Source organism: Jatropha curcas, chromosome 4, assembly GCF_041381405.1.
Source record: "Jatropha curcas cultivar XTBG-Jc1 chromosome 4, XTBG_Jcur_1.0, whole genome shotgun sequence".
NCBI lineage: Eukaryota > Viridiplantae > Streptophyta > Magnoliopsida > Malpighiales > Euphorbiaceae > Jatropha > Jatropha curcas.
Genome location: NC_143154.1, coordinates 3,652,839 through 3,668,767, shown reverse-complemented (window position 1 = coordinate 3,668,767; position 15,929 = coordinate 3,652,839). Strand labels below are relative to the sequence as shown.

General features: G+C 32.8%; 1 protein-coding gene across 1 annotated transcript; it reads right to left on the bottom strand.

Annotated features, from left to right (window-relative positions):
* Nucleotides 1-2,578: 2,578 nt before the first annotated feature.
* LOC105639074 (nucleotide/nucleic acid binding protein) lies at nucleotides 2,579-15,670 on the bottom strand. Its single transcript, XM_012223015.4, has 15 exons — nucleotides 15,404-15,670; nucleotides 15,208-15,315; nucleotides 15,009-15,123; nucleotides 14,091-14,839; nucleotides 13,785-13,916; nucleotides 12,860-12,949; nucleotides 12,655-12,778; nucleotides 11,029-11,352; nucleotides 7,956-8,020; nucleotides 7,662-7,833; nucleotides 4,608-4,712; nucleotides 4,418-4,519; nucleotides 4,160-4,333; nucleotides 3,075-3,206; nucleotides 2,579-2,977 (listed from the first exon to the last, which is right to left on the bottom strand). Coding segments are annotated over exons 1-15 (2,568 nt in total). The 5' UTR covers nucleotides 15,406-15,670; the 3' UTR covers nucleotides 2,579-2,803.
* Nucleotides 15,671-15,929: the final 259 nt, after the last annotated feature.

Here is a 15,929-nt window from a genome sequence, read left to right as displayed (position 1 = left end):
ACGATACATTATACTACCAAATGACATATCTTTGCTTAAGCTTTTTCTTTACAATTGTGGAGTATTATTATAAAAGCTATCGACTGTTCCACAATTTTAAAGTATAATCCAAAATGGATTAGGAGTCGATATTTGGTTTGGTTGGATTAAATGTTTACTGAATTTGTGTTTATTGATTTACCGGTTTACTGAGTATTTACTATTTATCGATCAAGTCACACATTTTTCAAATTATAATTTTATCGATTTATTAATAGAGTTTTGCCATCGATAATTAAAGATAATTATTAAGGAAATGTTTATTATATAAGTCCATCGGATTGCATAAGATATTGCAATAAAGAGGTATCTAATTTAGATTAAATGAACTTTTTTTTTTTAAATGTAATTCATTCATAATAAAATCAAGAATTATAAATATTTATATAGACTAGACATAGAACTTTTTCACTAATTTTTTAGTGAAACAAAAGAGTTCATATTCTTTTGAATAATGAAACTAAAATCAAAATATACAATATTAGATTTTTCCGCTGTAAGTTGATCTTGACAAAAGATATAAATCTTCTTAGTAGTAATTAGTTTGTTAATTGAATTGGACAACAAAATAATAATTTTTCTATATCTTCTATATCTAATATTATTTTTCTAAGAATTTGCAACATATAACGAGCACAAATGAGTTTCCACTACTATGCATCAATAGCATCAATAAAGGAATAAGCCACATTATCAGATTTCATTGATTCAAGATGCACACCTACAAATCAAGTTTTACCTCCAATCAAATAAAATCAAATATCATAAAGGTTCAATATACTCATGTAGGATTCTAACACCCCTCAAACACTTTTACACACGCGTCGGGCACTTAAAAATAAAATGTTGTTTGACTTGTAGCGTAATATTGTTTCTTTCGGTTTAAGATTAAAAAAAAAAAAAAGAAGGAAGATGACTTTCCTTTTTCCAGTTGAGAGGAACTGGTCTTGCAAGAAAGGGAGGCCATAATCTATAATAAGCAGAACATGGTTCTGTCAACTTTATATTCAATGAAAGAGGTGAACGAAAGGCCACAATATTTGGTTGTGCCTTGCAACGTTGTTATCTTCTGAATCGTGCCCTACTGAAATAAAAACAACTTTGTCTTCAAGTTATCTCTTAGATAGTTAAAATATGAGAATTGATGAAATATGGACTGTCAATTAAAGAGCATCAACGTTACTATTGATTTATTCTTAAGATGACGATGAATATTTAAATCGGATAAATAGTGATGATGATGATGATGAGTTAGAATTTATAGAATAACTTTTCATTATTTTTTTCAATTTGGTATATGAACGGAAAATATTTATAATTAAATGATTTAATTTTTTAAAAAAGCTAATAAATGTGATATGATAACAGAAAATATGATTAAGCAAGCCCAGTAAATATCCAGTCAGCATCCTGTTTAAGCTGACGTATATTAGTTGAGTTAGAAAAACCAAATTTAACTTGGTAAAACCAGAGAAATGTCCATCATGCCCTTATTATTGTTCTCAAAATAAGGTTATAGCTCTTTCTACCACAACCGTGGATAGATCAAGCAACGGCAGGAGCATCATTGAAGTGATGGGACTCTTGGTGCTCTCCTAAAGTCTATTCAGGAGGTTCAAAAGCATGCAGGGAAAGCCTAAAGTTTGTTCAGGAGGCTCAAAAGCATGCCGAGCTTTCTCACTCCAATTTCTTCAAGTTGATAGAGGCCGTGCTCGATCTCATTTACATTACTTGCAAAAACCTTACTAATCCAAAATAGTACGGTGTAATCAATATTAATTTTAACTTTTCTATTTTTTTTGAATTTGGAAGTTTTGTTTTTCTGGAAGTTTTGAATCAATATTTAGTAATTTTGTGCTGAGTTTATGGGAGCTTGAAAGGAATTAAAGTGATTAATTGTGCATTTAGTCTGAAGATTAAAGAGAAAAGAGTTTATATTGTTGGGTTTTGAGTAAAGGTCGAAAATTTGCAAGAAGTTTAAATCTTCATTCAAGATTTTATCTTTTCACATAATTTTATTTTATTTTATTCATAGAAGAAACTGATTTGTTTGTTCAAGATTTCAGTTCTTTTTGTATTTTTGATTTTTTTTTCAACACTTTCACAATTTTTCTATTAATGTATTTAAGCTACACCTTCTTTTATGTCTATTTAAATTAAAAAGTTTTCCGTTCATACATCAAATTGAGAAAAGATCAAAAATGGAAACACCAAATTTATTATTTATCCAGATTATTTTATCTTATTATCCTTAATGCATTGACGAGCAAGTAACAATTAATAGGTCTCTTATTATGAGTTCAATACGGGATTGGCAATTGAATTATTTGATTTTATTCTTTATTTTTAATTAAAGTTTCTATTTATGAATTTCATTTAATTGCTATTAATAATTATAGCAATCTAAATTTCATAGAAAAAGAATAATTTAGTAAAAATATGAACATCCCGCGTTGATTCCTGACCTAATTTATTCCATTACTTCCATAGACCTTTCATCCTAGTATTTTCCTCCTCTTTCCCAAACAAGAGAAAATACTTTTCCCCAGATATCTCTCATAGTTATTTTCCTTCCTTCAGAAAAATACAATCATCCAAGCAAAGGGTAAACTTTAATTTATAATTTGAACACAAGTTAAATGCCAGCTCCTAAGCAGCAAAATTGGGGCCAGCATGAGATTTGAAGCAATCTATAAACCCTATTAACACAGCAAGAAATAGTCCATCTACTCTACGTATTACATAAAGTTCGCCAAAGAAAGCACTAATCGGCAATCCTTTGAAATTTCATTGTTCCTTCATCCAACACAGCCATATGCTTCCTTTTCTTCGATAACTTCGTTGGATTATGCAAACTATTTTGCTCTTCAGCAAACTGAGCTGCTGTTCGTGCCCGTAGTTCTTCTAAGCTCTCGCCTTCCTTTGCTCTCTCCAGAACCTGAAAATCAAAGCAGTAGTTTTAGTTGTTCCCCCCAGTTATTTTTGGTGCATGACCGATCTTTTTTTTTTTTTTACTGAAATAATAGATGGCCTACCAAATGTCGACCATACAAATGGGTGCTTGCAAGTGCTCCAAGTGCGTTCTCTGCCTCTTGCTTAGTAACATACTCCACAAATGCAAAGCCTCTGTGGTTTCCGAATTTCATTGGCAGCCTTAAGCTTTTGATCTGCAGTTTAGCAGAGTTGATCAGAGAAAAACCAATATATGTAGTTATGACAGGTTATCTTGCACTGTACACAGCATTAAGTTCGTAAGGCAAACCACAAACTTGTATGAGTTCCATTTAGCTATCGTAAAAGGGAATGGGGGACCAAAAACTGCTATTGACTAAAAGATTGACTCATGTACTTGCGGCAACTTCAGTTGAAGTTTTTTTAAATGGTTAAAAGAGAACAAAATTTGAGATGTTCTTGAAACATTTTAATACGTCAATGTGAAAGCAAATTAGTTGAATATAATCCCGCACATGTCAGGGTAGAAATTTTGTTAAAACTCCCGCCCAATATCGAAGTAAATTTTATCACAAACATAAGCACTTAACATGGAAAAGGAAAAGTATAGGAATAATGCCATGTTTGGAATGACGAATTTTTTATGAGGGATATTGAATCAATAGATTTTGTCCAAACCCTTGTTTGACACAACAACAAAAAGAAAAAGGCTAAAATACATAGATTGTTCAAATCCCTCCAGGACCATAATCCCTTGTTTTAAGGATTCTCAAAATCTCACACGTGGCACTTTGCTGAATCCCTAATGAATGAGGGATTCTTCAAAATTTTATTCATTTACAAAATTTCAACTGAAATCCATGGGTTTTAAAATTTATACCAAAAAAAGTAAATTTTACAAATCTGAAGGAATTAGAAACTTAGGTTTTTTATTTTTGAATAAAGAAACCTAGGTTTTTAATTCTATAGATTTTGATAAATCCCACAGATTTTAATATCCTCCATCCAAATATTGCCTTAGGCAAAATACTGGTTGATAGTAATTTTTTTATGCAAGAATGACTGACAATATTTGACAGTACCCTGCCTGACCTAGACTACAAAGTTTAGAGTTTTGCATAGGCCTTTTCATTTCTTTTTTGTCTCCCTTCTGAAAAAGGAAAGTTACCTGGCCAAATGGGCTAAATAGTTGTCTAAGGTCCTTCTCTGTTGCCTCAAAAGCTACATTTCTCACAAGTAATTTTGTAGTACTCCTATCCTTATCAACCTTTTTCCCCACTTGCTCATCCTTCTTGGCATGACATAATTGCAAGATAAGAGCATGCCCATCCAAGACAGTTCCCTAAAAGAGTAAAAGGGTAAAAAGGTGAAGAGCAGCCATAAATTTCAGAGAAATTTAAGATGTGATTCCTGAGTTGGTAATTACCTGTAAATCTGTACAGACATTTGTTGCTGTCTCCACAGTATCAAACTCTAGAAAACCAAAACCCATTGAAACATTCTTCCCATTTTTCAAGTGTTTCTTTATCTGAACGTGAAAAAACCCCCAACATAAGTGTACAGGAACATCAATATAAGAAAGAATATCTTATGGTTCTAAGGACCCAGAAAAGTACCCTGACACTTAAGATCTTCCCCTCCTTCATGTGTTCGCTGAAGTGCTTTTTCAAACTCTCATCAGATGTCCTGAAATTCAGGTTCTTCACAAATAATGATCGTGACTGCAGAATAACAAATAAAAGAAAGAATGAGAAACAAAAGATTATGTTGGAAGCAGAAACATCAATGCTTACAATCCCTGATCCACTCACACATGAAACAATAATATCATTTTTTTAATTAATTAAAGCAAAAGAAATAATGGTCAGTTGTTCCAAAATTGCCAACCAATAATAAGAAAAATATGATTTGTTTAAGGGCAATACAACAGCCAAAATGGCCGTGGCCACAGCCTAATTATTAGTAGAAATAGGATCTTCCTAAAATCCTATGTAGTTTAGTAGTGTCATCACTCTACCTCTTCTACATGCATTGCATGGCAGTTTTAAGAGGATAGGATAGAAAGTCGAGGAGAGTGAAAGAAAGCTGTGGAATGGAATGTTAATGAATATTAGTTAACATTAACATATTTGGGAGTTTTATAGGAAATAGGAGCTCAATATATGTAAAGTTTGTAAGCCTAATTAAAATCTTTAGATTTCACCATCTAACCCCAGAACTGGAGGTCAACAAAAATGAGTGCTTGCATTTAACCTTTATTGCTCTCATTCATATTTAAAAAAAAGGTTAAGAAGTTAAATTCTATTTACATTCCATTCTTTAACCTCCTCTAAAAAAAACACCTAAGTACTTTGTCTCTCTTCCCTCACATCTACCTCCCTGCTTCCTTTCATAATCAGCTCACAGTAAAAAAAAAAAAAAAAAAAAAAAAAAAAAAAAAAAAAAATTCAAAACCATGCTCAAATTAAAGTCTCAAACTCAAATACTTACCAATGCATGCTACTTTGAAAAAGAGAAGGGATAAAAAATAAAGCAAAGTCAAAAGAAATTCGACTACTGACTGACTGATTTACTCCTCTAACCTTCTACTTCACTCTTTTACCAGATTCAATTGATGAATCCTTGTTTACTTTCTTAAAACCCATATTAAAGACCATTCCCACTTGTGTCAATGAGATGTAAAATACTTGGGCTCATGCTTATTGTTCAAAACTTGAATTGTGCAAACGAAGAAATTAAGACAATTTGCAGTAGCATTTGGTCATAACTGGACCTTGAAGCATTTCAAGAAAAGTGGATTGAAAGAGAGATGATTTTTATTTCTCCAAAAGGAGAAAAAGATATGCGGGTTTTTTTAATGTAGATAGGAGTTACATAGAATTAGTCACATAAGAGCATTTTAGGAAGATGAGATTTATATTAATAATTAGGTTGCGGCAATAGCTCCACTCTTTTTTTAATCAATTGAAACAAGATATCCTAAAATGGCCTTTTTTTTTTTTTTTCCTTTGAATGAGGAAGATAAATTGGAAAAATAAGATAAAAAATATAAGATCTCATAAGAATTTTGTTTACTACATTCCACTATCATATAGTTAGTAAATACTAAATCATTTGCTTTTCTTTAGCAGATTTTAATATGAAAATGTTAGAAATAATAAATTGAAATATTAAAGTGAATTAAGTAGTTCATTAAATTTGGAATTTTTGAAGTATCAAATGTGTGAGTATTTCTATGAGTTATCCATTTAACTAGATGAAACTTTAGAATTTATTGTTAGCTTTTGTTTTGATATGTCTTTTTATATAACGTGTGATTATCTAGTTGTCAAAGTGTGACCCTTTATACAAAGGGAAGCCAAAGTTTTAATATAAATGTTTAAATGTTTTTATGTTTTCCTTCTTTCAACTGTTTCTTTAAAAAATTAAGTTTGTTGTTATTCTAAACCAGTGGTATCACAACTTCTATCTATTTTCTAACAAGGTTTAAGAGTATCTAAAGCTAATAAGTGGTATTAGAGCCTAATTAGTGCAGAAGCTGCCAGGTCCTAACATGCCAAGAAAGATCCTGGAAGCCAAATTTTCATTAATGTCTTGAAAACAAACTTCTTTGAAAGGACTGACATGTCCAATAACTAAAAAAATTTTCTGAAGGACCGAAATGTCCAAAAACTGTAAAAAACTTCTTTGGAGAGACTGACATGTCCAAAAGCTGAAAAAACATTTTCTAAGGACTACCATGTCGAGAAACTGAAAAAAATTCAACGGACCAGCATGCCGTTAAACTGCATAAAAATATTTTCTAGGGACCGATAAGTCATCAAACTATAAAATTATATTCAAGAAGCTTTATTTTCATGAAGGTCAAGAGGGTAATATCCTAAAACAAGAAGAAAACAGGTTTGAACTTTGAAGGTGCCTTGTTATAGAAGGAAGAAATCATTGATTGGATCACAGTTGAAAGAAATATTTCAATTTAAGCAGGAGTGTCAGAAATAATAAATTGAAGTATTAAAGTGAATTAAGTAGTTCATTAAATTTGGGATTTTTAAGTATTAAATGTGTGAGTATTCTTGTAAGTTATCTATTTAAGTAGATGAAATGTTAGAATTTATTGTTAACTTTTGGTTTCACAGGTCTTATTATATGAATGTGTAATTGTCTAATTGTAAAAATGTGGCCCTTTATACAAAGGGAATTTAATATACATGTTTAAGTGTTTTCATGTTTTCCTTCTTTCAACTGTTTCTTTAAGAATTAAGTTCATTTCTGTTTTACAGCAGTGAGATCACAGCTTTTATCGATTTTCTAACAAGTGGTATCAATGTAGCTAAAGCTAATAGTAAATACTATGGTAGGTTTATGGTTAACAAGAATATTTGTTAAATATATGAGAAAGGGACCCAGGAATTGAACTCTTGAATCATTTCCATTCATCAAACTACATGGACAGAACTATCAAATCCTTTCGCCGCCAAACAGCCCCCTGCGCAGGCCCCCAACACGCAAATACAAATACTCAGAAACAGGATAATGACCCTGTCAGTCCTTCGGTTAAACAAGGACTGAGGAACTGATAATCAGGGCACTGTCAAGCATGCAACATAACCGAACAGAAGCACAAAGAGGAAGAGAAAAGCAAGTGCATAGGAGAAAACGTTATATCTAACCTCAATTCTATCAGGATCAATATCTTCTGATATTAATTCCACGCTTTGCTCCAATATCACTCTCTTGGCATCATGTTCACCAACAGCAGAATTTTTTCCTTCACTGCTTATAGAAGTTGGACTTTGGCTAAGAACATTTGAAGGAGCCCACTCCAAATATAAGGGAGCATCCCTATATTTGACAATTTCAAAATTAAATTTAAAGCTTATATACTTCCAAAAGGAAAAGCACTGTTTGATTGCAATAGAGGACATAAGAGAACATTCAACATCAAGAAACAAAAATAAACTCACTTGTAACGCTTGTATGCTAAACCCTTAAAAGCAGCACGAGCCTCAGATGGTTCAAGAAAAACTACCTAAATATCATGAAATTGAAGTAAAAAATAAAAATCAGAGAAAAGACGGACTAACAGTTAGCAATACTAACTATTACTTGGCTAATTCAATAGTTATTGGATTAAGAGCTGAAGCAACAGATCAAACAATTGCTACCAAAAGTAGAGCCCAAATAATTATTATCATCTACAGCATAGGATCAGCCACATGCCCAACAATTGATACAACACAAACATAGAGCCAGTTAACCCTTAAGACTCACAGGATCAACCATATTTAACAGCAGAAAGATGAAGCTTAAGACTCACAGGATCAAGAATAAAATTCAAAACAAACCCTGAACCACAAACTGGAACAGTAGCATCAGAACCTGGATATTTGCCTTTTAAATCTGGGCTAAAATTCTATTCCAATCCCGAGGCAGGGTCTTCGCACAATCAACTTCTCTAGTACTTCGCTATTCAGCAAAATTACCAAGATGATAAATTTACTGATGCAAGAGAAGAAAAGTACATACCCAACATTACTAACCAGTAAAAAGTAACTAGTACCAAAAACATATATAACCTTCGACATGGTTCTCTCAAGCGCCTTTCAGTTGAGATCTGAAAGACCTCGAGATTCACCGAACAAAGACCGGAACCTTTTTACAAAACTCAATGAGCAGAACGCTTCGGAATGGGTCAATTACGTCAGTCAAAGAAAGAAGCAAACTGACTGATGAACACCAACCGGTCTACCAGGAGCAAAGAGCTCACCTAATGAATGAACCCCTGGCAAATCCAACCCCTAAGAGCTAGGGAGTCCTTCTTGGTGTAAGGGATCCATTACGCTTTTCTTTGATACAAAGTTATCCTCAGGCCTATGGTTTAAAAAAAGAAAAGAAAGCTTACCACCACCAACCCCATCAACAAATCGAAAGTGCTTACTAGATAGAAACCAAAATTTTCTATACAGTCAATAACCAAATCCAAGGCATTCTTATTAAATTTCCATCGGACAGCAATACAAGCCATTATTCAGTCTACTAAATTTCTAAGGAAAACATTTTCTAGGAAACCAACTTAATTTCTGTTAGGTGTTGTTCAGTTGCAATACTGAATATCAATTAAAAATTATTTTCTAATGTTTGGAGTAAAATGAAAAATTTTAAATTTTATTTTATTTTATAAGATTATAACAACATATAAACTTATTTTGCAGTCTCGAATGGCTGATAACAGTGATCGCCAGTGTCCAGTGATGATGAATGATGATCCATGGTGGTTGGTGGACTAATAGTTATATATATATATATCATGCCTCCTGTTTTTAAAGAATTTGTCAAAATCCAGAAAATTAATTCCTTTTCTAATAAGAGGACAGACCATTTTAGGCCTTCTTTTCTGCCAAAGGTTAATACATTAATACTCACTTTTTGGACAAGTGCAGACCAAACAAAAGTTCTTACTTTCGGGTGGCACTTTAGCTTCTAAATTTTATTGGAACATTGAATGAATAGTGTTCAAAAGGGCAAACAAAGTGGGAATCGCAGTTATTTATAACATAATTTTCCTTAAAAATGCGAAGATCAAAACCTTATATTACAATAGGAGACAACTGAACAAAATCTAACAAAAAACAAGCAACAAAACCAATTCTGTCACCTCCCTATCCTTGAGACTTCTAATCTCTAAAGTGAAAATTCCAAGAAAGGGTGTCATTACTATGAGCAAACAATTGCAACACATAGGCATTATGCAAAGCAGAACAACATCAAGACAAGGAAAAAGATGAGAAAAGGTTCTTGACTATACCTAACATATTCCCGTAAATGTATACAAGACCCATCAGCAACAATACCAATGAAAACAAAAACTATTAGCAAGAATAATTTAATAAAAGAAAATCAGTCACTTAGCCAGAAACATCAAGAAACAAACTATTATGTCTATCATCCTGAATCCTTGGGCCAACTTTATTGTCTTTACCAGTGTTCTCAAACCTGGACCGTACTGACCAGTTCAACCGGTTGAACTGTGAACCAGTCAGGTCTCTAGTTCCGGTTGAGCTTAAATTTACGGCTGGGTTTGACATTAAACCAGTCAAAACCAAACGGGTTTAGCCGGGTCAGCCAGTTCGAATCTGGCTTGGTTTTTAGTTGGTAAAATTTTTCCTTTTTCCATTTCAAAATGCTTTTTGTGGGTACTGAGTCCATGACTTTGAGGATTATTATCAAATGTTAACTACTAAACCATGTGTAAGTTTGTGTTAAATTACTTAAAATTATTTATTTCAATATTTTATAATGGTTACATTTTCTCACAATTATTAAATCAATTCTTATTCCACATTTACATTGCTGATATAAATTATAATTATAATTTATTCACTAAATTCCATGTTTTATTATAGAATCTTACTTTTCTCCAACTTTCATTTTTATTATAGAATCTTACTTTTCTCTAATTAAATATTTTACTCTTACTTATAAAAATAATTTTACTCAATACTCTCACATTTTCTATAAGTTTAAAAAAGATATCTATTAAATTTATCATGTGTGAAATTTATTTGAAATCACTATAATATTATTAGCATAAAAATTATTGTTAATATTCACAACTTTATTTTATTTAAAATAGTATAATATAATATTTATATGCAATTGTTTGCTAGAACTATTATTATAGTGAAGGTTTATAATTATAATATTTTAATTTTAATAAATTTTATTAATTTCAGTTTATTTTAATTTACAAAAAAGATTTTTAATAAAAATCATTAACTTTATAATATTTCGTATAATATTTAATTAAAATACCAATTTGACCCCGGATGACCTCTTAACCCTTGATGCTCTATCTTCACCAAGTTGATGACAGGTTGAGTACGAAAACCTTGGTTCTAGATTCATACTTTACCTAAACAATGGCCCAAGCAATCACATGAACACCTAGGTACATGAATTGTCCATTGAAGCTTACACAATGCTTTTGTAGTTAATCCGACTTTAAGAAATGCAGAAGTTAAAATCAGAAATACATACCAAGGCCAATGCTTTTGTTGGAGGGGAGATAATTTTGTCCAGACTACCAAATTTCCCAAACATCTTAGCAAGTTCACCTTCAGAAGAGCCATATGGCAAGTTCTTTACTAACAGAATGTGGTTGCTTCTTTTCATGCCATCAGTTTTCCCAGCAGCAAATATCTCTAAAGATGCGACATTCACTCCAGCATTGGCAAGAGCGTTTTTTGTCTCTGCAATCACTTGAGTTTCACCCAGAGCAATACGCACAGCAAGGTCATCAGCTTCACGATCAAGTAAATCACTCTTACTTACACCCATTCTCCTAGCAATGTTTTCAACCACCTATGAATACACAGTACAGGAACAAAATGAGGTCAAGATATTGAACCAAAATTTTCAGCAGCCAAGCAGCACCCAAGAGGAGGCGATTTTTACATGCATATCACAATCAGTTAATTATTCATAAAATCACTTGAAAAAGGGAGTGGGAGAAAGAAGTCAAGCAACGCCACTTGTTCAGATGATGATGAGAAAATAATAGAGTGAAAATGCATTAATCAATGACAAAATTACAATGATGTCTATCAATTGTTAGGAGAGAGTGATACGGGCATTTAGGTAGTTTGTGTTTTTTTTTTTCATCGATGGGAGAAAAAGTTTGGTGGTCCCCTCTGAAAATTTTGCCATTAGTTCTTCCCCAAACAAGAGAAAATTGAATTTTTCTTATATTTGCCACTATAATAATCAACTATCTGTTACAGAATAGCAATATTGACTTCTTAGGAGCTCTCTTGCGTACCTTCTAGACCACTACGGTTATACCCTTCTTTAATGTACTTAATAAATAATGTTGTTTACAAGGAGAGAAAAAGCTCGAGAAGGAAAAGCTTAAACACAGAAGGTAAAAGGGTTTTAGTTCATACATGGATGAAATAAGAACTATAGAGCCCACCAGCAAGTAGCAGTAGCAAAAAGCCAATCCAAAACCAAAAAATGAATATATCAATTATTAATAATTGGAGATTTTGGAGATGATTATTGAATCGGTAACTATATGAAGAGCTATACAATTCCTAAAAATTAGGGCATGCACCTGTAATTTGGTAATAAGGCCAACAATGAAAAGTCATTTTAGATTTGACAATAGAAAATAAGCTGCTTAAAAGGTTAGTGCATCTGGTTATCAAGGGTTTCCTTAAAGCAAAAGGCAGGCAGTTTGTAAAAATAAATATACAAATAGAATAGATGGGTGCCCCAAGCAATCTCAATATGCATCTATATTGCAAGATCTGAACTTATAGTTCATCTCCTCTAGCAGAAGTATGGAAGATTGTCGGATAGAATTGCTGGAAAAGAAGCATGCTCTTAGAATTTAACACTATTAACAATATTTACTTCTTAAGGAGATGACTACAAATGACAACTCAAACCCACTGGATAGAAGCAAGAAAAAATACTGTAACATTTTTCAGATGAGAATTGGTAAGATCACTAACTTCTTTTCCATTTACTATTATCAGTTCCATTTACTATTAGTCATAGGCCAATCAGAAAATTGACATAATAAATAAATAAATAAATAACACAACAGACCATCTTTGGGAGTAGTTAGAATGTACAATTCGGTGCCAAGATTTTACATACCGTATCAGGGCGCATGAACAAACTATTCCATGCTTTTGTATCTCCACTGGCTTCAGCTGCCTTCCTCTCTTCTTCCCGACGTTGCTTGAGAGTTTTTGAACCTTTTCTTAAAGTATCATCAAGCCTACAGATAATGAAATATTAACTACAACAAAAGTAGAGAAGTAAATGATGGAAGGTAGAAAACGCAACAAGAACCACTTACTCTTGTTTATCAGATGGATTTTTCTGTTTTGCTGGCATGACATGCATTAATCTTCCTTGGAATATTGAATTGTCTAATTTTTCCAATGCCCTACATAAAAACTATGCAATTATCTGATCCGAACAAAAAAAAGTAATAAATGAAAATATGTGGAATGATTGGAAAGCCAGCACAATGTTGCTTCAAACAGTATTACCAATTTTAGAATGCAAATATGCAATGAAATGAATGACCGAAAAAAAAATAATAATAATAATCATAATGTAAATTAAGATAATAGGCCAAACAAAGTACAAACTCAGGAAGTTTCAAAAATCTCCTACTTAATCATATAAATTTTTTTAAATTATCAATTTACTAATAATTTAATTTATTTGAATTAATTAACTTTTGAATTATTAAATAAATTCAAACTTTTAGAAATAATTATGTACTTCAATCCAAAGTGTAAATCGCTTCTTCACTTCAATCTAGAAGTAAGCACACAAAAGTGACAAAACATAATGCTGTAAGGGTGTCCTAGTGCGCTACAATCAAGGCTTCCCAACTACTGCATTGCAATGTAAGGGTGTCAGATGTAAGCAGCCATCTCCTTGCATTGCAAGGAGACTATCAGTGATACAGGCTCATTCTCACAAGACAGAACATTATGGTTTAGATAAATGCCACCAATGAATAAGAAAGAATGAATCTTCCATTCTAAAGTAACAAAATGTCATTAATTGGTAGAAGTTCCATGCTAAAATTTTCATTCATAAGCGTACACAAAACCTCAAAATATAAGCACAGGAGTGTCGGATATCTTTAGCTATAGATATTGAGCTGATAAAATAATTGGAAGGTATCAAATGAGAGGTTCCAGGTGCATCACTAAAATATCATCAAATCAGAAAGGTAAATAGCCAACACATTGACACGCAAATACCTTGCTGCAGATTCAGGAAGTGTGTAGTGAATATAGGCAATTCCCTTGGACCGTTTTGTATCTTTGTCAACAACAAGATGGACCTGTGAGACGTTGCCAAATTTGCCGAAGTGCTCTTCCAGTTCATCCTCTCTGTTACATCAAAATTCTGATAATAGCTAGGAAACAAATAATAAAACACTAACTACATACTGTAGTAAAAACAATCACTAAAAGCATAAAACATTATTAAACTATTTTCATGAAATGGACAACAAAATTTAGTTGCCAAAAACACAATTATATGGAAGGTGGTAGTATGCATACGTTGCTGTATATGGCAGATTGCGAACAAAAAGACGACCGGCCTCAAGAAATTCATCTTTTGCATTAGATGATCGATTATCAGGGTCAAGGATTTCACCATGAAAATCTGCAGGAGTTTCCTCCTCAACCTCTGGTTGGGCAACAGTTCTAGTATCACGTTCTGCAGTCTGATCTATTTTTTTAACATCCTTGCTCTTAAGTGTTTCCCCAGGAGAATCACTCTCTTCATCACTGTCGCTGTCATTGTCATTAATTTCATCATCATCATCAACATTCTCACTGCTCTCACTTTCTGAATCTGACCATTCTTTCTTTACTCTACTCTTGAAGTAATCCATATCTGAAATGACTTCATCATGAGCAAGATTGTTTGATTTCTCAGCTTCATGACTATCACTTTCCTTTAATTCAGCATCTACTCGAACTGGCTTCTCTCTGCTTCCCCTCTCAGCTTGAGTTTCTTTCTTACCGACTTCAACATTTTGCTCAACAGGGGAAGCAATCACAGTGTCATTTGCCCACAATTTTGACTTAACTCTTGGCTGCATGACCTGAAGAAATTCCTGCAGTAAAGGGTCATCGTTGTCACGCCCTTTTTTATTAGTCTTCCTTTCATCTTGGCCACCTTTTAGGCTTGAATTTCTAGCACCAGCAGCTTTATTCCCATGTTCAATCTCCTTCTGTTCTTTCTTCTGAGAATGCCGACTCCAAGGACGAGGTATAGTTGGATCTCCAACTTGATGAGCAATCTGGATAAAAGGAATGGATTTATTTCTCCTTAAATTCCAATTCAAATTTCATATGTTCTTGGGTATTCAGAACACTACTATCAGCATCTAAGTAAACCCATCCAAATACAACCTTAAACAAAGAAGAAACATTTCAGATAAAACAAACGAACAAGAAAAGAAAACACACCTCGCAGGTAATTCTACAAGTATCAAGGTAAGATTTGTTGAAGTATTTAATAGCTTCTTCAGCTTCACGCTCGGTCCGAAATCCAATAAAAGCAAATTGCCTACTCTTACCATCTCTTAATCCACAAACAAAAGACCATGTTAAAAAAAACTCCAAAGAATAGAAAAAGAATTTCTCTTTGAAAAGAGAAAGAGAGTACTTGGTTCGCATTAGCTTTGCATCAGTAATTTCTCCTTTCCGCGAGAACACCTCCCGCAGGCGATCCTCTGCCACATGTTTTGGTAAATTCTTCACACAAATTCTAGACCTAAAACGCAAAACATCCATGGTATATTCACCCAAAATCAGTATTGAAATTGAAAGAAGTATTAAAATAAAAGCATAATGTCACTCACATTTTTTTTCTCTGTTTCAACTAATCAATGGAGCTTCTATGCTGAAGCCGATAAAGAGACAAAGGCTCGTTGAGGCGACGGAGTTGGTCGTTCGGTGGCGATGGCGGTGACTTACGCTTCGTGCCCCGTTAGCAATTGAAAGGAAAGATTTTGGTTGTTTGGGCACATTTCAATCGACAGGCTAATCAATAAGGCTCAAAAAGTTTGGGCCTATATTATTCCTTTATCAAGTTTGTATTAGGACTTCAAAAATGAAAGTTGAAATGAACAATGCTGATTTTGCCCATCGAATTTGAGGGAACATACGATTTAGGGGAAAAAAAATTAAAATTTGAATTAAATATACAAAAACCTCAATTTCTAACTGTCTGCCAAAAATTTTCACAATATGCCATAAAAAGGGTCAATTAACCCATTATTTGGGCTCAGTGACGAAGCCAAGAATTAAAACTAAGGGGATTAACAAAATTTAAGAGTTAAAAGTGCCAAATTGAAAAAATTTACTATTTTAAAATGCAAAATAAAA

Coding starts and splice junctions, on each gene's coding strand:
- LOC105639074 (XM_012223015.4), bottom strand. Junction 14,840..15,008: donor CTTGTAGAATTACCTGCGAG/GTGTGTTTTCTT, acceptor CCTTTTATCCAG/ATTGCTCATCAAGTTGGAGA. Junction 12,950..13,784: donor CTTCCTGAATCTGCAGCAAG/GTATTTGCGTGT, acceptor GTTTTTATGTAG/GGCATTGGAAAAATTAGACA.